The 20,282-nt window shown below is 38.6% G+C and overlaps 1 protein-coding gene across 3 annotated transcripts in view; it reads right to left on the minus strand.

The window, feature by feature from the left end:
• Window positions 1–1,462: 1,462 nt before the first annotated feature.
• Window positions 1,463–20,282, minus strand: part of PLD5 (phospholipase D family member 5) — a 170,411-nt gene continuing 151,591 nt past the window's right edge. For all 3 annotated transcript variants that reach the window (XM_069852416.1, XM_069852418.1, XM_069852419.1), the window contains 5 exons: window positions 13,010–13,207; window positions 8,808–8,947; window positions 6,558–6,723; window positions 4,458–4,572; window positions 1,463–2,464 (listed from right to left, as the gene is read on the minus strand). In XM_069852416.1, coding sequence (XP_069708517.1) covers window positions 2,229–2,464; window positions 4,458–4,572; window positions 6,558–6,723; window positions 8,808–8,947; window positions 13,010–13,207 — 855 coding nt within the window. In that variant the 3' untranslated portion in view covers window positions 1,463–2,228. The remainder of the gene's footprint in view (window positions 2,465–4,457; window positions 4,573–6,557; window positions 6,724–8,807; window positions 8,948–13,009; window positions 13,208–20,282) is intronic.

Below are 20,282 nucleotides of genomic sequence, written 5' to 3' on the forward strand. Positions count from 1 at the left end.
CACCCATCCATGAGGACCTCACAAGCTTTACAAATATCTCAGTCAGCTTTTAAGAATGTGATGGGTTTTTTGCTTGTTTGGTTTGGCTGTTTTTTCGCTGAGACTCACGAGACTAAATTCATTGGTGGTATAACTCAGCTGAAATTTTCACCAGAAATTAATCTAGACTAATATTTATTTCTTAAACCAAACAAAAAAACCCCAACAAGAAATTTATCACTGGGAATCTCTCTCCCATGCTTGCTATACGTATTCCAAATTACATACAGAAGGAAGAAAATACAGACATTTCTCTTCACAAAGATCCTTCACAAAGAATCTTCACAAAGATTTCTTTTTTTATATATTTGTTTCTAATGTTAGAACACATGCTTTTCTGGGGGAGAAGGGCAGGATGGAGGCTAATAAATGTCGTGTGTTCACCTGAACATTAGGAATTGTTATTGAGCATTAGACCTATGCAGAATCTTATCTGTAAAAGTTCTCATCTTAAAAATTTTTTTCTTATGTCATTATTTTCAGAAAGATGATGTAAGTCTTGGCAATTGCAAAAGAAACCAACATTCTTTGTAGAAGGTGTGCCTTTTACAGTCGTAACTAGTTTTTGGTGTGTCACTAGCTGGCAATTTGAAGTTGTGCATATGCTACCTTATCAGAATTTCCAAAGCTGTGCTTACTCGAAAATAAATTGCAACTTTTCTTTAGTCTTGGAAATGAAACTTGTCTTTCAAAAGTCAAGGTGGGTTTTTAACTTGTTCTTAAGATTACAATAGTACACTGGGACATGGATGGTTTTCCTTCTCTTTTTGCCCACTGCTTTTGAAATATGCTTTCAGTAACAAAATAACAGGTGAGAGAAATCTGCATTTTGGAAAATGTTCTGTGAATTTTTAACAAAAAGCAGAATAGAGTTTGCATTCATGGCTGTATTTCTTCAACAGAAACAAAGAAAGTGAGAGTAAGAAAACATTTTTACTACAAAACTAAGCCATTATAGCTCTGACTGGAGAAAAATCTGTTGTCAAATATTTATATGTTTGAGTTTTTATAAAAAGCAAATTTATACTTTTACTGAACATTTGCTTATTGGTGCAACTAACTTGTATTTGTAGAGGCACACTATTAAAATCAACTGAAACGATGGTCTAAAGGAAGGCATCCCTTTTCTGTTTGTGCTGATTTATTCACCTACGTGGATAACTTTTTAACATAAAAAGCCATTTCACACTTTTTTTTTTTAAATTAAAAGTTAGGAAAGAAAACACTTTCAGGTGTAAAACCCCAACAATTATTGCATGATTTTGCATAACCCTTTACCTTTCCAAAAAGCAATATTTTATTTTTATATATGCCTTGGTTTTATAATAAGTCATCATGCAACTGCCGACCCACATTTGATAAATATTTAACTTGGGGAAGAAATATTTTTGAGACTACAAAAAACCTCAGTCCTAGGTCTTTACTATTAATCCAGAGATTTTAATTGTTAGATGAAACACATATAATTGGAATTAACTACCATGTTGAAAGGAATTCATATTACTTTGATTACAAATCTATTTATCTGAAAGGCTTTAGGGATTATGATGAATTTGATGAGGCCAACCCAAATCCCTCAAAACCTTCTCATACTTTTAGGAGATAAGTGAATTGCCAGTCATGTAACTCTAATGTATTTTAAGGCTAGTTAGAAGACATGGAGGAGTGATAATCAAATGTTCAAAACTAGGAAGTATTTGCATGACTAAGGATTTATTTAAAGGAAATTATTTATGGGTTAAAGTTTGTTTATCCCTTTATGTTTTCTAACAGAGTAAACCTATCATCTATTTGTATGTCAATAATTGATCTTAGAATGCCATTTCATAGCCTGAATCTTGGTTTTGCCCCAAGGTTCATTCTAGCCAGGATGGCAATTAGGGAAAGTCCTACAACTGAAACAGAAAAATTGATACATGATGTTAAAGTCAGATGTGGAACATGAAAATAAACATGGAAGCAAAAATGACATTCAGTGTCAGAAGTAACAAATTTGAAAGTCTTAAATAATTCAATATAGAGAATATAGTTTAGACAGTTCTTATATAAGTGTGCTTTTTCCTAAAAACAACCCCCCCAAACCAAACTATTTTTTTGCTTTTTCTTTAAGTCTTTTGTCTGTAAATATGAAAGAGGTCTACACCCCAACATAATTCTTCATTGTCATACTAAACGATAAAATAGTCTTTCTAATTCACATTGCTCATGGCAGTCTTATTTGACGTTGCTTTATTGAGTTTGTGATTAAAGCAGTTTGGGATTTTTGTTGGTTGTAAACTTTTGGCATAATGTGAATACCAGTCCCTTTCAAAGACAGCCTTGAGTTGCTTAATGATGCTTGTGCTGTTCCCCGCGTCTGCTTGGTTGATAACAAGGCCAGCTCCAGCATTCTGCGTAAAAGCATTTCCTACCCAATCAAAATTACCTACAAGTAAAGGCAGGAATATATATCAGTTTCTAACATAAGGAAAAAAAAGTACAATCTCTCTAAAGGCAAGCCAGTGTGACAAAGTACCATTTCCCCCAGTGCCTACCTGGGCAGAGACAGAAATACTTTTTCTGTACTAGTGGGAAAGAAAAAACTCCATTATGTACCAGTGTGTAGTGCAGATTGTTTCTGGAAGTTTCACAGCTCTAATCCTTCATAATTGAAAACAGGTCCTTTATTTATTAAAAACTAACTTTCTCTTTCTTTTGCATATATTGTAATATTAGTCCATTTACTTTCCTGATTGGACTTTTCAGTGCCAAGAATGAAAATTTTTTTTGCAGTATAGAAAACTTTACACAGATGAAACGGAGAGTGATTGCTCCATAATACTGAGCCAAACCAATAGATCTTTGACAGGTTTCCCCACTGATAGATACTATTCCAGGAAAGAAAAACACAGTTTATTGTTTATTTCCAGTTATTACCACCTTTGTTGAAATCTAAGGTAATGAAAAAGCATTTCAAATCCTGGTGATCACAAGGCAAAGAGGATAATTGATTAATAGAAAACAGATAAACCAAGTCTTTCAGTTACTTCTTTTTATTTCACTAGAACTATAACTATTTAAGTTGTCCATTTATAACATATGCAGTATTCTGGAGAAAAAAACACACTGTTACTAGAAGTCACCTTTTAAAACAAGATCCAAACATACATAAAACATGAAGGTATCAGAGAAATTTATACCCTTTCTTTCAGCGTAATTTCAGCTACTTCAGCAGAAAATGTTAAGAATTCTGGAGTGGTATGCTTTCAAGTAAAAGATGTACCAGGTCCTTAACATGCATTTGTATTACATTCACACAGCTTTGAGTATTTCTATATATATCTAAGGATGCAAGGACAATAGGAAAGAAAAAAACAACTCTACTAAGAACCCATGCTGTGTAGCTAGTTGTAAGTTACTGAAGTTCGACCTATTGGAAGGAATTTAAAATAAAACATTTGGGGGATGAAAGAGGAATAAGCAGCACTACTTGGAGTTAAAAAATAAGGTTGGGATGGGTTGAGTGGAGCGTGAATTTAAAGCCTATCAAGGTGAGCTTTACACAGCAGCTCTTGGTTCAATCTCTACACTACTTAGGATTCTCCATTCTTCATGTGTGCATGGGCATGCTTCTGGATTGCAGCCTTTGCCCTCCCTCACTGCTTCTGGGACCTCTGGCTTTAAGCCCTTTGCAGTAAGTCAAGGTGAGAAAGTAAGCAACTAAAGCATCACCCTGCAGCATATTAGAATGCATGTTTTCTCTTGACTTTATACAATCTAATGAGTTACTTTTTAGTTCAAGCAGTAGTTTTCTGATCCTGTCGCTCACGCACAGCTCTAGCAGTCAAATTTTTTTTTAGAGGTAGTTTTTAGCCTGCATTCAGTGAGCACTTGAATGATAATGAACTTTGGCTAGGTGCCATACAGCAACTTTAGTCAAATACACCTTTAACCACAAATACCAATTAGTTAACGTACTTAATGTTGGGTGGGTGTCTGAAATGTCATTACAGTAAATGGAATAAGACTTCAGAACATGAGATTGAAAGGCATTTGTACAGTATTCACCAGGATTGACTGTAGCTTTAGTAATAACATGAGAACGGAAGAATGGTCCATCTTCATTGCAATATAGAAATGATAATATATTAACAACCCAATTTATTCCTACTTTGTAAAGTGTGTTGTATTTGTGTTTTCAGTCTGTTTTTAAATAGTCAGTGTAGAATGTTGCTTTTGGGAGACTGATTCATAGAGGGGGGAATAAAAAGACATTTTAAATGCGAAGAGTCTCAAAGCTCAGTCTTCATCCAGATTTCCAAACAAATGAACTATTATTTTAACTTAACAAACACATCAGGTGTATATTTCTCATTTACAAATGGATGATAGGATTCAGGTGGCCACAAACTAGAATTTATTGAGAAATGGTTACTTACCAATGTATGCAGCTCCATCAGTCACCATGTATTTGTTACGATTCAGTTTGGGAAGGGAAGTGTTCTTCTGTTCTTTAAGAAAGCATGCACTCTCTTCCTCAAGGTCAAAGAATTTCTGCCATAAAACAGAGCAGAGTGCAGGTTAATAAGAACAGTTCTATAATGGACATAAAGAATATGTTCTGTTCTCTACTCTTTATTGAAAATGAGTTAGTGCTACAAAACAGCTTGAGTTTTTATAGCCAAGCATTAGTTCTAATAAAACACTGCACACTGTATTTCTTACTGAATTCTCACAGTTTGCGATTCTTAATGTGCCTTGTCATTCTGAACTACACAAAGTATATGGCTACCACATATTAAAAGCAATACAGTGTCAAGTAGTAAAGGTAATGGAATGAAATGAACAAAAAACCTCCCAAATTTGTGTTCTGAATGTTAAGAGCTGGGGACTTTTTTTTAGCTGTTTTTCTCATTCACCAATGAACACTGGCGTTTGAAGTTTGCTTCAGGACCTGGATTGGCAGGCACATCAACATCTCTATTAAACCCTTTACATTACAAATCACATAGTTTCCAACAGGAAACTTGCTGTTTTCAGAAACTTAAAAACTACTCAGGATTACATCTGATATGGAGAGATCAAATTTACTAGAAAAGAGGAAAATGCATCTCTTTTAACATACAGGATAAAGTATGAGTTATATATTTTGATTGATTTTTTTTTGTTAAATTTTGGACCTACATGCACTCCTTGTTGGCATCAGCACCAGACAAAAATGAGATTTCCAAACCAAATATTAAGTATTGTTTGTTTCATCAAGGAAACTAAGAGATAGATGCAGATCCGAAACCAGAAGTAAAGAATAACAGGATGAAGAAAAAAAAAAATATTTACTGCATGACTGGGAAGCTTTAAGGATCAGGTTCGTGACCACCTGAGAAATATGAACATATGTAAGTCTATGGGACCTGATGAGATGCATCCCAGACTGCTGAGGGAATTGGCTGATGTGGTTGCCAAGCCACTCTCCACAATATTTGAAAAGTCATGGCAATCAGGAGAAGTCCCTGGTGACTGGAAGAAGGGTTACATTGTCCCCATTTTTAAAAAGGGTAGAAAAGACGGCCCTGGGAACTACTGACCTGTCAGCCTCACCTCTGTGCCTGGGCAGATCATGAAACAGATCCTCCTAGAAGCTGTGTTAAAGCACATGGAGGATGTGGAGGTGATTAATGGCAGCCAGCACGGCTTCACCAGGGTCAAATCCTGTATGACCAAGCTAGTGGCTTGCTATGATGGGGTAACTGCAGCAGTGGACACGGGTAAACAGCTAGATGTGACCTATCTGGACTTAAGTAAAGCATTTGGCACGGTCCCCCACAACATCCTTCTCTCTAAACTGGAGAGAGATGGATTTGATGGGTGGATAGTTCAGTGGATAAGAAACTGGTTGGATGCTCATGAGTTCTTTCTAGTGATCATTTTCTTTCAGAGTACCTATATTGAATTTGCACCCCCAAAGCAGTTTCAGTTGAATCCAATAATTATTAATGCTTTTGTGATCCGGACTCTGAGTGAAATGCTGCGAAATGCATAATGAGAGACTAAGCATTTTCTAATGGCATCGATGATGTTAATTGCCTAGTACTATGACAGTTTTATGGCAAAAGAGAAACCCTCTGTTTCTAGACAGATTACACTATTACAATCCAGTGTCTGTAACTAGGAAAATATGTCTTGCAGTCCTGCCTTCCTGACCTCAACAGCAGACTGAAAAATTACATACACTGCAGTTGGTGGCTCGTTTTGATCAGGACACTGCTAGACATAACATGTTTGCAATGCCCTGGTTTGAACTATGTACTTCCAGTTAGGCAATACTAAGACTTCCATTAGCCTGGTCAGAGATCAAGGGAAATAAGGAAAAGATTCCTACCCAACAGAGAAATTCAGTTCATTATATTAAATAACCCATGTTATTTAATGAAATTTGAAGGCTTTGATGCTAGTAGAAAAAACATCTGTGAAGTTTTTTTTTAACTTTTTGAGGGTGTGGGAAATAGCTCAGATTTCAAAGCAATACAGATTATACTTACAACTTTCAAACTACAGGTTGGAACTTCAGTGCAAATAGCTTTCAGAGACGAAACAAAGTTAAAAGTAAGGGGATCTGTGTCTCTTGAGAAACTTATGAGAAGTCGTACTTTAATACTTCGTAAAACTAATGCTTCTCTTATCTTCCCATCTAAATATGGCCAGTACCTGTGGAGAAAGAATATAATATATTCAGAGAACTTACTTTTTAAAATTTTTTTATGCAGCTAAGTCTAGACACCATAGATAAAACTAAATACACGTGAATTTCATCTTCTATCCTATTCTATTGAAGGAATGCCATTCTCATTTAAAGGGTTTCTCATTAAACGGATCTGTCAGCATCCTCTCTTTGTGTCATTCTGCCCTGCATCAGAACTGTCACTGTGGGGGCGAGTGAGGTTCTGGATAGCTGAGCACATCTTTCATCTGTGTAGGAGAGCCACCAAAGCACTTGCACAAAATACAGGTACCTTTTCTGGCATAGCCGGGAGAGGTGAGAGCTTGTCGAGCTTGCGGTGCCAGAGAACCAGCAGAACGAGCTACAGCTAGAGGGTGCTGCTTACCCAGCCCAGACGGAGGAGGGACGAGAAGGATTTTCTCTTGGTTACACAAGGGAAGAGGAACACTGGATTCCTCCCCGACTGCCATCCTCCTTTTCCTCTGAACTAAGACCATAAAGGCTGGGGACTGCAATGCTTTCTGTAATTTCTTGCTTGGGAAAACGAGAGCTGCTGATGTGCAGGATGCCTGCATCCTTCAGTAGCAGATGAAGATGGGTCATTTAAGGAGGATGCTTCCTTTTTTCCTTATGAGGATTGCAAAAACTCTGCCATGAATAGGATGATGGCTTCCATGGTGCTAGTCTCAGAACAGTTGCTTAGCTTTATATTCCTGACTTTAGGTGGGAGCAGGTCAAGAAAGGGAGAATTAAACAAAGAAAATGCATGTTTTCTTTATTCCAGCAGCATCAAGGCATTCAGCCTAATGAAGTCTGAGCTCTACAATATAACTTACAAGCAAGCGCTAGGAGCTGACAAGATAGGGAAGCTGTGGCAGTGCCTCAAACACAAAACTGCGCTGTAGGAAATATGTTGATGAATTCACACAGGTAGCTTCCCTGGATCTCCCTAATTCAAAAGATTTCTGAATTCTTTAGGCATGAGAACAAAGGAGGAGCACAGAGGCAGGAATACTGCAACACTGTAACATTTCTAGACACTAAGGTCCTTTTCAAAATAAAGGAGAAACGCCAGGCATGCACATTGTGAAACTGAGGTTTGTATAGCACCACCCACGATTCTTTCACTGCAACAGAGGCTCTATGTAGTTTATTGGAAAAATCCTCTTACAGACTTGGAAGAGCTTATGCTTGATATCAGTCAAATGATAGTTATTTTTTAAAAAAATTGACCAAAACATCTTTAATTATGCAAAACTGGAGAAAAGCACATAACCACACATGTAGTTTGGCTTAACTGTGTTCAAACAAAGTGCATGGATGGAATGGCAAGCCTTAGTAGATGCTGAATTCATTACAATTGTTATTAAGAGTAGAAAGGAGCACTGGATACTTGGCTTCTGAGTTGGATGCTTTTATTAGACTGTAGCTCCAGTTTTGGTTCATGAATACTTTATAGTGGTCCATACAAACAGTGTGTTTAAAAATTACTCGGGTTTGTTTGGTTTTAGCAACTCTCAGTTAACCAAAATATGATATAATTCAAATGTAACCTGTGCTGAATTTGGAATTTTCATGTTTGTGTATATTTCAATAAAGTAATGACATCTCCTAGGTTGTATTTGAGAACCCACAATACGTTACTTCTCTCTTCACACACTCACACTCACTTTCTCTATCTCTTACACTGAATATCTGTATGATACTTAAGAAATGCGAGTAGCTGTGGTATCAAGATAGTGAATACAATAATGTAAGAAATAGGTTTCATGTGTAAGCAGGTTCCTTTATTCCTGGGTCCCAGTTACTTGAAGATGGTCAGACTAGACAACTTCTCATCTCCTTCGATAAGCTGATCCAAAGCTTAGGACCTAGAACTGGAAATGTCTTCTTAGGTCCCAATTCTGCTCCCATTTAAGTCAATGGCAGAACTCTCACTGATTTCAATAAGAGCAGAATTGGGCCCCAAGAAATTGGTCCACAGTAGTAATTAATCTCCTGTGGGTTCATTTTCTCCAGCAGACCATACTGTGATTATGAAAATGTGCTAGTCCTGGGAATGGACACTCACCGTTTAGCATTGGTGTCAATGACGATTGGCAAGTAGTCCATGACAGCTATGTATACAAACTGTTTTGCATCATCAATAACACTGTATATAGCTTCAATATCCAAGACTCTGTCCTTTGGGCAGAAGAGTTTAGGTGAATTCTGTGAAAGGAAAATTTCAAATACATGATTTAAAATGCACTATTTATTTTCTCCTCTCATTCTTCTTGAGACGGCAAAGAGTACCCTTTATTTTAGTAAAGCATATTAACTGATACCTTCAGCTGTCCTGATAGAACACTCAAAGCTACCAAGAGGAGTTATTTGCTTAATTTTCCCTTGAAAGCTTCACCATTTAGATGTTATTATGGGTAAAATAGAGAACACACAAATGTCAAAATATCCACTGTCATCAAAGAAGCTCTAGTTGAAGTTGCATTTCAAAGAATTTTGTTCCAGAGAGTCCCAGGACTGGTTACTATTGTATGGAATAATATCTGTGTTCTTGCCACGTGAGCCTGATCTATCCCTTGGTACCAGGAATTAAGTCTATTATGTCAGTTCTGTCTAAAGTTCTACACAAAGTTAGCATTTGCTCAGTCACTGTCACAGGAAGATGCTGCAGTTTTGCCAGAAACTTTTAAAACCTAACTTCAGCTATAAATTAAATCTTTATGTGGTACTGAATTGAGCCCAGATTTCAGCTTTTCTGCCTTGCATCTAAGGGTGTCAAGTGTATCTGTCAGCACATGTATCCTCAGGCAAAGCCAGAGGGAATCATTCATGTGTAGTAGAGAGGCCCAACACTTTCTGCTCTATTGCCCAGGCAGGGAGAGAGAAGTGGAGCCACCTACCACCTGCTCACAGGCAACAGCACAGTTCCTGGGAGTAGAGGTTGTTAGGGGCACTTTATAGAAAAAGAACGCGGGCCACTTGTCATTTTCTTAACAGCTGGCCTTGTCAGACCACCACCTTCCTGCTGCTGCATCACCTTCTCACTTTTGTTATCTGCTTGTGTTGCATCTGACATCTAGATGAGTATGTTTTCTTTAGGGACAGATCCTGGGGTTTTGCTCAGTCTTTTTCTTTCAATGCAATGCCTGTCATAGTGGTTTCTTAGTCACAGACTGCTGTTCTAAAGGATTTACTACAACTACATTCAGAAAATACTAGAAATTTAACTGTAGCAAGATTTCAAGACCAATATTCCAGATTCATTCCTGAACGCTAAGAAAAACAGCCAAAACCTCTTCAGATTTTATCAGCCAGTTTGGAAGATTATTTTGTTGCTAAGCAACATGGTAGCCGTGATTCCTGGGTATAACAAAAACAGTCAGTGACTTTGTGTCACACTTGTTGGTTTACATAACACAAATGTTGAAAGTGAAATAGATTTGCAAAGAATGAGTTTTGACCCCAGAAAAAGCATAAAGTGACTTTGTTAAACACAATCCATATCTATTATTTGAAACTTTTAAAAGTCTATTGCACTGAGGTTTTATTCTTACACTCTTACTATTTTCTTGAATAGAAGTTTTAAGTTATAGAACAGCTAAAGAATGGAGTTCTTATGCAGCACCTTTTTCAGATGCATTCAATATGAGGACCAGAAAACTAAAGAAATTCAGAAGGTAATTCAAAGAAAAACTTCTCTTAAAACTCTCACTGAAACACTTGTGCTTGGCCATTCCACTTGTTATCCTGTGGCGTGGCTGACCTCCCCTGTGGTCATAAAATATTTCAGTACTTTTCTCAGTGGGCAAATGTTCCTTCCTACACCCCTGCACAGGGGAGTGTGCTGTGTCAGACCGAATGGGAGGCAATACGGGGCTAGGGGAGGGAGTGGGGCAGCACTAGGCAAGGGCAACATCACCACTCCAGCCCACAAAAGGCACCGATGGCAATGAGTGAACTGCCTGGCTTGTGGAGACTTTCTTCCTACCACGAGTTCAGGAACAGACAGCAGTGTTCAACAGTTGGTTCCACCAAACCAATCCAGTGCAAGTCTAGAACTGCCTTTCAGAGGGGCATGCTGGCAAGCATTAAGAATCTGCTAGTAGGTGAGAAATTTACAGAAAAGTCTGTTTTCAGGAACAACGAACCAGCCCAGCTGGCTGTGGCTACAAATCCAGGTAGTGCTTGGAGCTGGATTTCACCAATATGTGCTTCTGCTAGGAGGAACTCCTTCCTTTTGTCTTCTGAAGTGCAATTTCAATAGAAAAGGCCTTAGTTGCCCATGCAAAAGGAAAACATAAATCACAGGGAAGAAGTAAACATTCTACAAACTGCAGAAGAGTAATTTTTGCAGACCCTCTCGCCACCTATCTTTGTCGAGGATCCTATATTCCTCAAAACGTGGCGTGGCCCAGCTTTCACTGCTGTGTGCCCTTCTAGGATTGATTTTAAGCAGGATTTCTCTATTTTGTATAGATTGCTTAGAAAGGAGTAAGAGTTCATTTCACTGCTACTCAGCTAACTGTCTGAAAGTCTGTCTCTAACTTAAGCTAATCCTTGAGGCTACCCAGAACTAATGGAAGAGTATGTCTCTTCAGATGGCTATTAATTCTGTCTGTGTTGGGCATTTCCAGATTTTAACTCCAAAATAACTCTGTCTCTTCACTGATCGTACAAGTCTAAAAAATCCTGGATACCTGAATGGTATATAACAAATCATCTGCACCAATATCCTGTGCGAGTGGCTGTACAACAATAGTGTGGTATATGTCTTACGTGGTTTTAGACATAATTGGCTATAAAGCAAGGGTTTGCCCCTTGTTTTATATAGAAGAGTAAATAACTCTTGCCAGCTTTATTATATTCCTGACTTTGAAGGCTTTTTTTGACTCATATAACTATCTCCAAAATGAAAGATGCTCCATCTTTCTTCATCTCTATCTCACTGTGTACTTTTATTTCAGTTTTGCTACATCACTGCTGCGATGAAGGACTGCTCCATTTCCTCCTATTAAAAACACAGAGAAAGTGCTTCCATGGGACTGCTGCTTGAATTTAAGAAGTTTTAAAATGTAATTTAAAAATATAGCTGAAGTAGATAATATTTACAGAAGTATGAATGATTTAAATAGGATAGAGTGAAGGGGATTAATCCTTCTAAAATTAACTCTGATAAAAATGCAACCTCTGATGTCAAGCTTATTCTGTATCACTTCAGATGTCTGATTAACAGTTCATTTACTCTAAGTCATTCACCTTCTATCCACTAGGGTAAATGAGCTACTTTGAAGGGTCTCCCTATTATTTTCTGAATGTGAAAGGAAGAGTGAACATTGCAGAGAAAGAAAAAAAAGAAGAGTTTACAAACGAAATTCTGCAGCAGTCCTGGCAAATCACATGTAAGAACAGTATCACAGAAATCATAATAGAAAAAAAAATTGCAATTTGTCTTTTCTGCACCATAGGAAAAGGGAAATAACTTTTTAAAAGCCTTTCAATTACAGACTTCCCAACAGAAGTATACCTATTGGAATAACTTTTCCCAGACAACAGAATGATTTGGTTTTCTAGCATTACGAGACTATCAATCAAGTACTGTCTCGTGTAGATGACAGCTGTTGTGGTCTTATCTTTCCTTGAGTTTCAAGTCACTCGCAAGAATCTCAGTTTTAGTGGCTGCTTTTGGCTGAGGACATAGTGGTAATGTAAATCTTCTCCAGTTAGGTCCAGTTCAGAGAAATGTTTAAATATAGGCTTAATTTACATCTTATATGTTCCTGTTAATGGTCATTTCCATCAATATACCTGTTAATTTCTAATGGGTTGATACATCTTGCTGAACAAATATTTAGGTTTTGCTTGGTGTGGGGGTTTTTTTGAAAGAAAAAAACCCAAAGAACTCCCCCTCCCCCAAAACACACACACACACACACACAGGAAAAGAAAGTACAGAATACAAAACCAATGGTACTTAAATGTTGATATACAACTACTTTTCTCCAGCCAGTATCTTTCAGGGAGAACACCACATCGTTATGTTGCTATTGCGGGGAACTGTGGACATCTCAATATCAGTGAAAAGACATTTCCGTTTCTTTCATACATGCTACTGATACCTACCTAACCTGGTCTCACTGCTCCACAGCTCATAAACGACAATATTTGTTGAGTAAGCAGATGTTAACTTTCCAAGTCTTCCAAGAACATGCTGGATTAAATGAATTTCTTCAATCCCTTCCCTCCCTCTCTGCAACTCACTGCGGAACTTACCGACACAAAAGCTTCTGATTTTGTCTCATTCAGCTGCAGTGTCAGCTTATTCTGAGTATCGTACACTCCATATAGTCTTTTAGACCAACTCGGAGGTATTTTATTCTTGTATCTTAATGAGCTATACAGGGCAAATATCCTTTGTAAATCCAGGACGAGGCAGCTACAGTTGTATACGATGACGCCAAGTTCCTTCATCTGTGAAATTAGAAGTTTGTATCATTAGTGATATTTTGGCTGATGGATCTGTGGGAGTATACAGCAAGGATGTAAGAGTGTCTGAGGGGCATCTTCCAGAAGCCTGCCTTGAGCTCAGCAGTAGTACTGTCGACTACAAGAAAATTCCTAACAATACTCTTTTAAAGGCAAACACATAAGCCAACTCGTAAGCAGGCAAAAGCTGTAACAGGGTTTGCATGAACATGAACAGTGCATGTCAGAGCTACATGTCCTGACAGAATACAACACACTGTATAGGCAGACACAACTTACAAGTGATACCCATTTATCATAGGCACCATTTTTGTCAATTTTGCCCAAGATGTACTACTCTTGGCTGGGGTGCTTTATTATTTTTATATTATTTTGTTTACAGGGAAAGCATCCTTTCTGCTGGATGATGTAGGAGCACACACTACTACCAGTGACAGTTCCTTGCATCAGAAAATATGTGTTTTCTCTGAGTTCTGGAAAAGGTGCTGGAGAAGGAATATGATACTCCAGCTTCAAATAACAATTAAAAAAACCCCAGGTGTGTAATTCTTGGTAGCTAAGTTTACTGTGCTATTAAATCCAGTCTGATCCAGTACATAGCACCTCCAATTAGGACCCAACAAGGTTGGGCTCTTAACATCCCTATTGCTATGGTATGGTACCTCACCCAGGGTACTCCAAATTTCTGGGTGTCAGTTTCTTCACATGTAAAAATGAAAATAATGATACTCTTCTCTCATGAAAAGTACTCTGAAGTACTCTCATATATGAGAAAAAATAGCCTAAGAAAATATAGACATTATACTACAATTAAATATTTTAATTAACACAGACTTTAATTTACAAACATATTACCTGGCTCCTGTAATCAAAATGTAACCACACACTCGCTCTCCGTTTCTTTGCTCTACAGTAGCTCTGAAAAGCACTGCTGTAGGCACAGATGCTACTGACCTCTGATAATCTGGATTTCATACTACCCATCTTAAAAAATACAGTGAGAAGAAAACCTGCATATATCTGTTGGAAAACAATATGTAGGATAAATATTTAAAAGATCCATGGCTTGTTTTCTGCAAGCAATCTCTCTTGGTAGCACACCTCAGCAGTCTCCCTAGCATGACAAAGAAAATAAGGGGAGAATGAACTCTGCAGTGTGCTCACCCTTTGACACCAAAAGAACTCCACTGGTTTTATTCCTGTAGATGAGTTCTCCACAGTCACCAGAGCAGTTTCTGGTAGGAGCACATACTTTTGTAAAGCCTGTGGGAACACTGAATCCCACAATAACATTATCTCAGATCTTGTTCCTTTGTAGTCCTCCCTGACTGCAGATGAGAACGGCTCTGCAAGAGTGGGCAGAGGAAGGGAAGTGAAAGACAGAATTGAACCTTCACTTTTTTTCTGCGGTGGGAGAGGAAACAACTAATCCCAAGACCCTAATGAGAAAGAAACTTGATGGCTGACACCTTCTTCGGATCCCTCACCTGGAAATAACACAATACATAGAATCACAGAATGGTATGGTTTGGTTTGGAAGGGACCTTCCCATTGGTAGGGACACCTTCCACTGGATCAGGTTGCTCAAAGCCTCATTTAAACTGGCCTTGAACGCCTCCAGGGATGGAGCACTCACAACTCCTCTGGACAATGTGTTCCAGTACCTCACCACCCTCACAGCAACAAAAAAGCTTCTAAAAAATCTAAATCTCCTCTCATTCAGTGTAAAACCCTTACCCCTCATCCTATCACCACACTCCTTGATAAAGAGCCCCTCCCCAGCTTTCCTGTAGGCTTCCTTTAAGTATATGCATAACATACAACACTAAGCAATCTCATTCTCATATATTTACTGAATGACTGCAATCACAGGAATTGTACCTAATATTCTAAGTGTCTAAATCAGAATAGTTCTGCAAGTTTCTTTAATTCAGAAAAAGTATGGAATTCCTCCATTAGCCTGCACAACCTGAAATTTGTGGATATCTGGAAAATACAGACTACTTGCTGCTCTGCAGCCTTTCATTTATGGATAAGCCAGTAAATTCATTTGGATGACAAATATAAATTATTCCAAGCTATGCCAAACATCCTAATCAAACTGCCTATTAGGAATAATATCTTTGGTTTTTCCCCTGGGTGCCGGTATCTTTGAGGACATCCATGTATTCAGTTCCAAGCTGCCCCTGTACTCTGCGCACTGTTTGTCTGCAGACATTTTTAACTATACTTTATCACTGTTTTCACTGCATGCTGCCAATACTGCTCTCTCAATTGCAAGGCACACCATTGCAAAGGACTCACTAGTAGTACTCTGTTTCATGTATCTGCGTAATATGGTTTAATCGGCTTTTCATGGTTGTTAGTTGATTCTGACATAATTACGTGATTACAGTTTTCCTTTCATGTATCAGTTCCGTTATCATTTTTCCAGTTTATCCTCATCATTAAAAGTAAAGATAAAATAGTGTCCTCACATCACACTAGAAGCTGCCAGGACTGGATCTGTGTGAGCAGCTCTCCTCAAAGCAGGAGTGCTTGCAGTGTGTCCTCTCCCTATGAATTAATGAATTGCCCTTCTGACTGAGTGCTTCCGCATGTATAGAGACAGGGAGGAAGACAGGGGCACTAATGATTTTTTTTAAGTGCAGTTTTTACAGTTTGCCACCTCATCTGCCAGTAAAACGAAGCATTACCCACGCCTTACTGCCAGCCACTCCTCATGAACAGACACACACAGGCACCAGCCCATTTTGCAAAGGAACTTCACCTTCTTGTGGGAGCAGGTGTCTGCAGGAGCTGAGGTGGTGCCCTGGCTGAGGCTCTGCTCCCTACCTACTCGCAGTGGTTGCACTCAAATCGCAGACTGGAATGAAGCCATTTCAAGAGATGTATTTACAGCACAGTAACAAACCCTGGCTTCCCAGAGTGTTGAAACTTGCAGTTGGCTTCTCTGGAGGGAAGAACCGATCAAAGCTTTTCTTTTTCTGAAGCCATGATAAGAGCTCTCCCCCATGCAGATTCCCTGGTACACAATACAGACTGAGCTCCTCCTTTACCTCTCGGGAAAATCACAGCATCCACTTTACCCAGTTGCCTGTTTTCTTTAAGTTTTTTTTCTTTTAGTTCAAATTTGCCTGAACCTGGAAAACAGATTCAAAGTTAATTGAAGAGCACATTGTGAGCCCGAATGCTCACTGGGCAGACCTCATTGTCTTAGGAAACAAGCTTCAAAGCCAGCCGGTCACCTCACGACCACCTTGGTTTACATTGACACATAACCTTGAAATGGAAACATTACAAACAGTGCACAAGTGTATGCTGTAAAACACCAGGCATCTTCTTTCTTATAGAACTGGCCCAGCAGGTTTGGAGATGAAAAAAATACACTGCTTCAGAAGCATCTTCCACACTGAGACTGTTTTCACTCCCATACTCTGAGGTGAGGAGAGACTGCTCTTTTTCCAATTAATCACAAAGCCTGTCATCCTGGAGACACTGCAGAGAGTGGGCAGCAAGGATGTGCTAGTGACAGACTCAGTATGAAGTGGTACGTCATCTAGATAAGGAAAAAGACTTTCTCCTCAGTTTAAGAGCTGCTGTTACTACAGGCTTTCTAAAAAAGTCTCAGACAAGAAGAAAATAAAAAAAACCCCATTTATATTGAATGCAGCAAAATCTGAGTGTGGCTTCCTGATTTACAGTGACTGAAACCTGCAACTAAATAACATCTGAGGTATCTGTTAAGGTAGAATCCTTTAGGGCAAGAGCTCTTTAGACAAGAGAAGGATTTCTTTATCCTGAATTTTAAAAGCAACTCATGCAGTAATGAAAACATCAATGCATAATTAATGTGAAGAAATCAAAACCTCAATAAATCTAAGGAAGATAAATCTGAAACAAAAATAAAGATTCATGGATTTGTTTGCCTCAAAACAGAACTGAAATATCTGGATGTTAAAGTTGCACAGTTTCTGTGAGTGACATTTTCAGAGCATATACTAGGGGCTGGGGAAAGGAATTGTTTACTAGATAGAGAATTTTGTGTCCTTTCACAAGTGGTTTTTTTCCCCTCTTTGTTAAGAACCACCATGAGTGTTCTTCTCAACAAATGAAAAACACGGGAGCTGATTTTCCTTGCTCCCCATGACATTTGTGCAGAGTAACTTTAAAAGCTACTAAGGCTTCCTGCCAATAAGAGCTTTCTTAAACCACCAGAGAAGTGAATGGTTAAACAAGACTGAAGAAATGGTGATTTATACTGACTGTGCAATGATGCTCTAATTACAGAAGTCAAGTAAGCTACAAAACGTAACAAATAGAGGCCAGCTAGAAAAATACTGATTTTCATGGCAAGAGGAGGAATTCCTTACTAGACTGGACAAAGAGCAGGATTTCACAAATAGGAATTTCTGCTTATTCTTTTCCCTTGTACATTTGTAGGTAGCATAGATACCATCTTAAAAAAAAAATGGGAAAAAAACCCTAAACACTACAGTTTGTGGACCTATAAGACCATATGCTTCATAAACTGAGAAACAGTATTAGCAAGACTTTGCAAATACATTTGGATCATGTGTTAGACAGGGAGTACGATATGTCCTTAGCCTGCACTGTGCAGACTAGACAGTGCATTTTATATTTACCTTGAACTGTGCTCTAAGAGACAACCCCACTGCGTAGGTAAGGTACTATTTGACCTACATAAGAGTGGCACAATCTGGTTCACAGCTTGCAATATCTGAATTATGACAAATGTAGCAGGAGGCTTTAATCATAGAATCATAGAATAACCAGGTTGGAAGAGACCCACCGGATCATCGAGTCCAACTATTCCTAGCAACACTAAACCATGCCCTTCAGTGCCTCATCCACCCGTCCCTTAAACACCTCCAGGGAAGGTGACTCAACCACCTCCCTGGGCAGCCTCTGCCAGTGCCCAATGACCCTTTAGGTGAAAAATTTTTTTCTGATGTCCATCCTAAACCTCCTCGGCGGAGCCTGAGGCCATTTCCTCTTGTCCTGTCCCCTGTCACTTGGAAGAAGAGGCCAGCACCCTCCTCTCTACAACCTGCTTTGAGGTAGTTATAGAGAGCAATGAGGTCTCCCCTCAGCCCCCTCATCTCCAGGCTAAACAACCCCAGCTCTCTCAGACGTTCCTCATAAGGCCTGTAGAAACTCCTCAATAATTTCTTCTAAAGAAAAAAAATATTACTAATCGCTCATACTCAAGCCTGATCCTAGAAATGACAGGCAGCTCTCTAGAGGCATTAACTGCCATTTCCCCAAAAGCTCTGGCCACCAGCAGGTGCCAGGCATCCATTGCCTGTGCTAGAGAAACTCTGGATTAACCACAGGTGATCTATTGCACTCTGCATTTACTAAGTAGACTTTTTATCTAAAGGACTGTTTGTGCATCTGCAATTTGACTATGTTTGAAAACTTTTTTAACTATCCCTTCAAGCCTGTGTTCTTTTTAATGACCAATTTCCAAATGAATGACTATGGAAAACTAGCATTACAAGAGGGTAGAGTAATGGCGTAACAAAATGCAGTACTGATAGAACAAATACCATGGCCTAAAAACACCTAAGACTTTCAATAGCTTCTAAAGAAAAAATAATATACAGTATATTAATTTCAACCTTAAAGCCAACCACAATGGCAAACTCATTTTGTTTTAATAGAATGTGCTCTCATTGCTTAGCCTGTACTCCAAACATGTGGTTCCTTTTCAACTTAGTTATCAGTCTTACCTGATCCCTACTGCAAACCTCCCTTAAGTTTTCATCTGATAGCATTTAATGTTCAGCCAATATTTTCCAATGATACAAAGCATCATCTTCTGTGCAGCTACTCTTTACCTCTCACCAAAACCTGCTAAGCAGATACGTGCTGGTCCCTTGTTAAGCACAGGGTACAGTGGAGTGGAAGCCTGTGGTGGCAGTGCAGGAAGGGAAGGGCATTCTGATGGGAGTGACCACCACCAACAAAGAGAGAGAGAAAGAAATTTGAGAAAGTTAAAAGTATTTCTTTGTGTAGTATTGTTGGATGTGCCTATTGTAGCAGACTTTGATATATCAGAATTACAGGAGTAATGGTCATCACAAATTCAGTAAGGGTAACAGACCCCATTCAGAGAGCCATTATTTTCATGCAAACCAAAAATGCAGCCTGATGCTGAAGAGGCTAAATTAGGCTTCAACACTGCCTGGCTCTTTTCTTACAAAACCTTTGCAGGTACAAACCCAAGTACCTCACCTAACAGTTCACTAGAAATTGCAAGATACCCCTGAGCCAAAATCCTCCCTCCATGCTTGCCTAGTTTTACAATACAGAGGCTTCAAAGCTTTGTTATGCTAAAAGTAATTCGGTGAACCCCAAATTCAGCACAGTACTGCTTCTGCTCCGAGTTCCACTTTTTCCTTCCATGTTGCTAAGGACATGAGACCTATGCTACTGTTGGGAAATACTAGTAGAGAAGATTAATACAAATGGTAATGCACTCTGTTCTGAGGAATTTTGTAAAACTGTCTAGCTTAAAGTATCTGAGGGGGAATAGACGCAAAACTAAAAGCACCTTTGCATGCCAGTAATTATCCAGAATAAATGTTCTTACCTGTATACCCTATTATTTTGAAAACTCCAAACTGCTTTTTAGGATTACGTAAAAAATTCAAACTGATAAAATTTTGAGATTAACTGTTACAATGGAACTATTGTTCCTGTTTTCTATACACTTTTATTGAATAAAAAGTATTTCAAATTCCTAGATTTAACCATTCTCCAGTGAACACTGTGTGACTTTTTCACATGGATATCTCTTTTGTGGATTTCATATTGCTGTTGTCTAAGGCCAAAGGTTGATTTTCTATCATCTTGGTTTTAAGTGATTTGAAAATAATTGGCAGACAGAATCTCTACTGAACTAGAAAAAAGTCCCTTCCACTTGACATGAGAATGCAGTCTCAACCTAAGCTAAGAACTCAATCCTATCACTGAAAATGGAAAATCATCATTCAAGTCACTGTGCTGGAAATAAATCTGCGCATGTGACCAA

Source organism: Phaenicophaeus curvirostris, chromosome 2, assembly GCF_032191515.1.
Source record: "Phaenicophaeus curvirostris isolate KB17595 chromosome 2, BPBGC_Pcur_1.0, whole genome shotgun sequence".
Taxonomy (NCBI): Eukaryota; Metazoa; Chordata; class Aves; order Cuculiformes; family Cuculidae; genus Phaenicophaeus; species Phaenicophaeus curvirostris.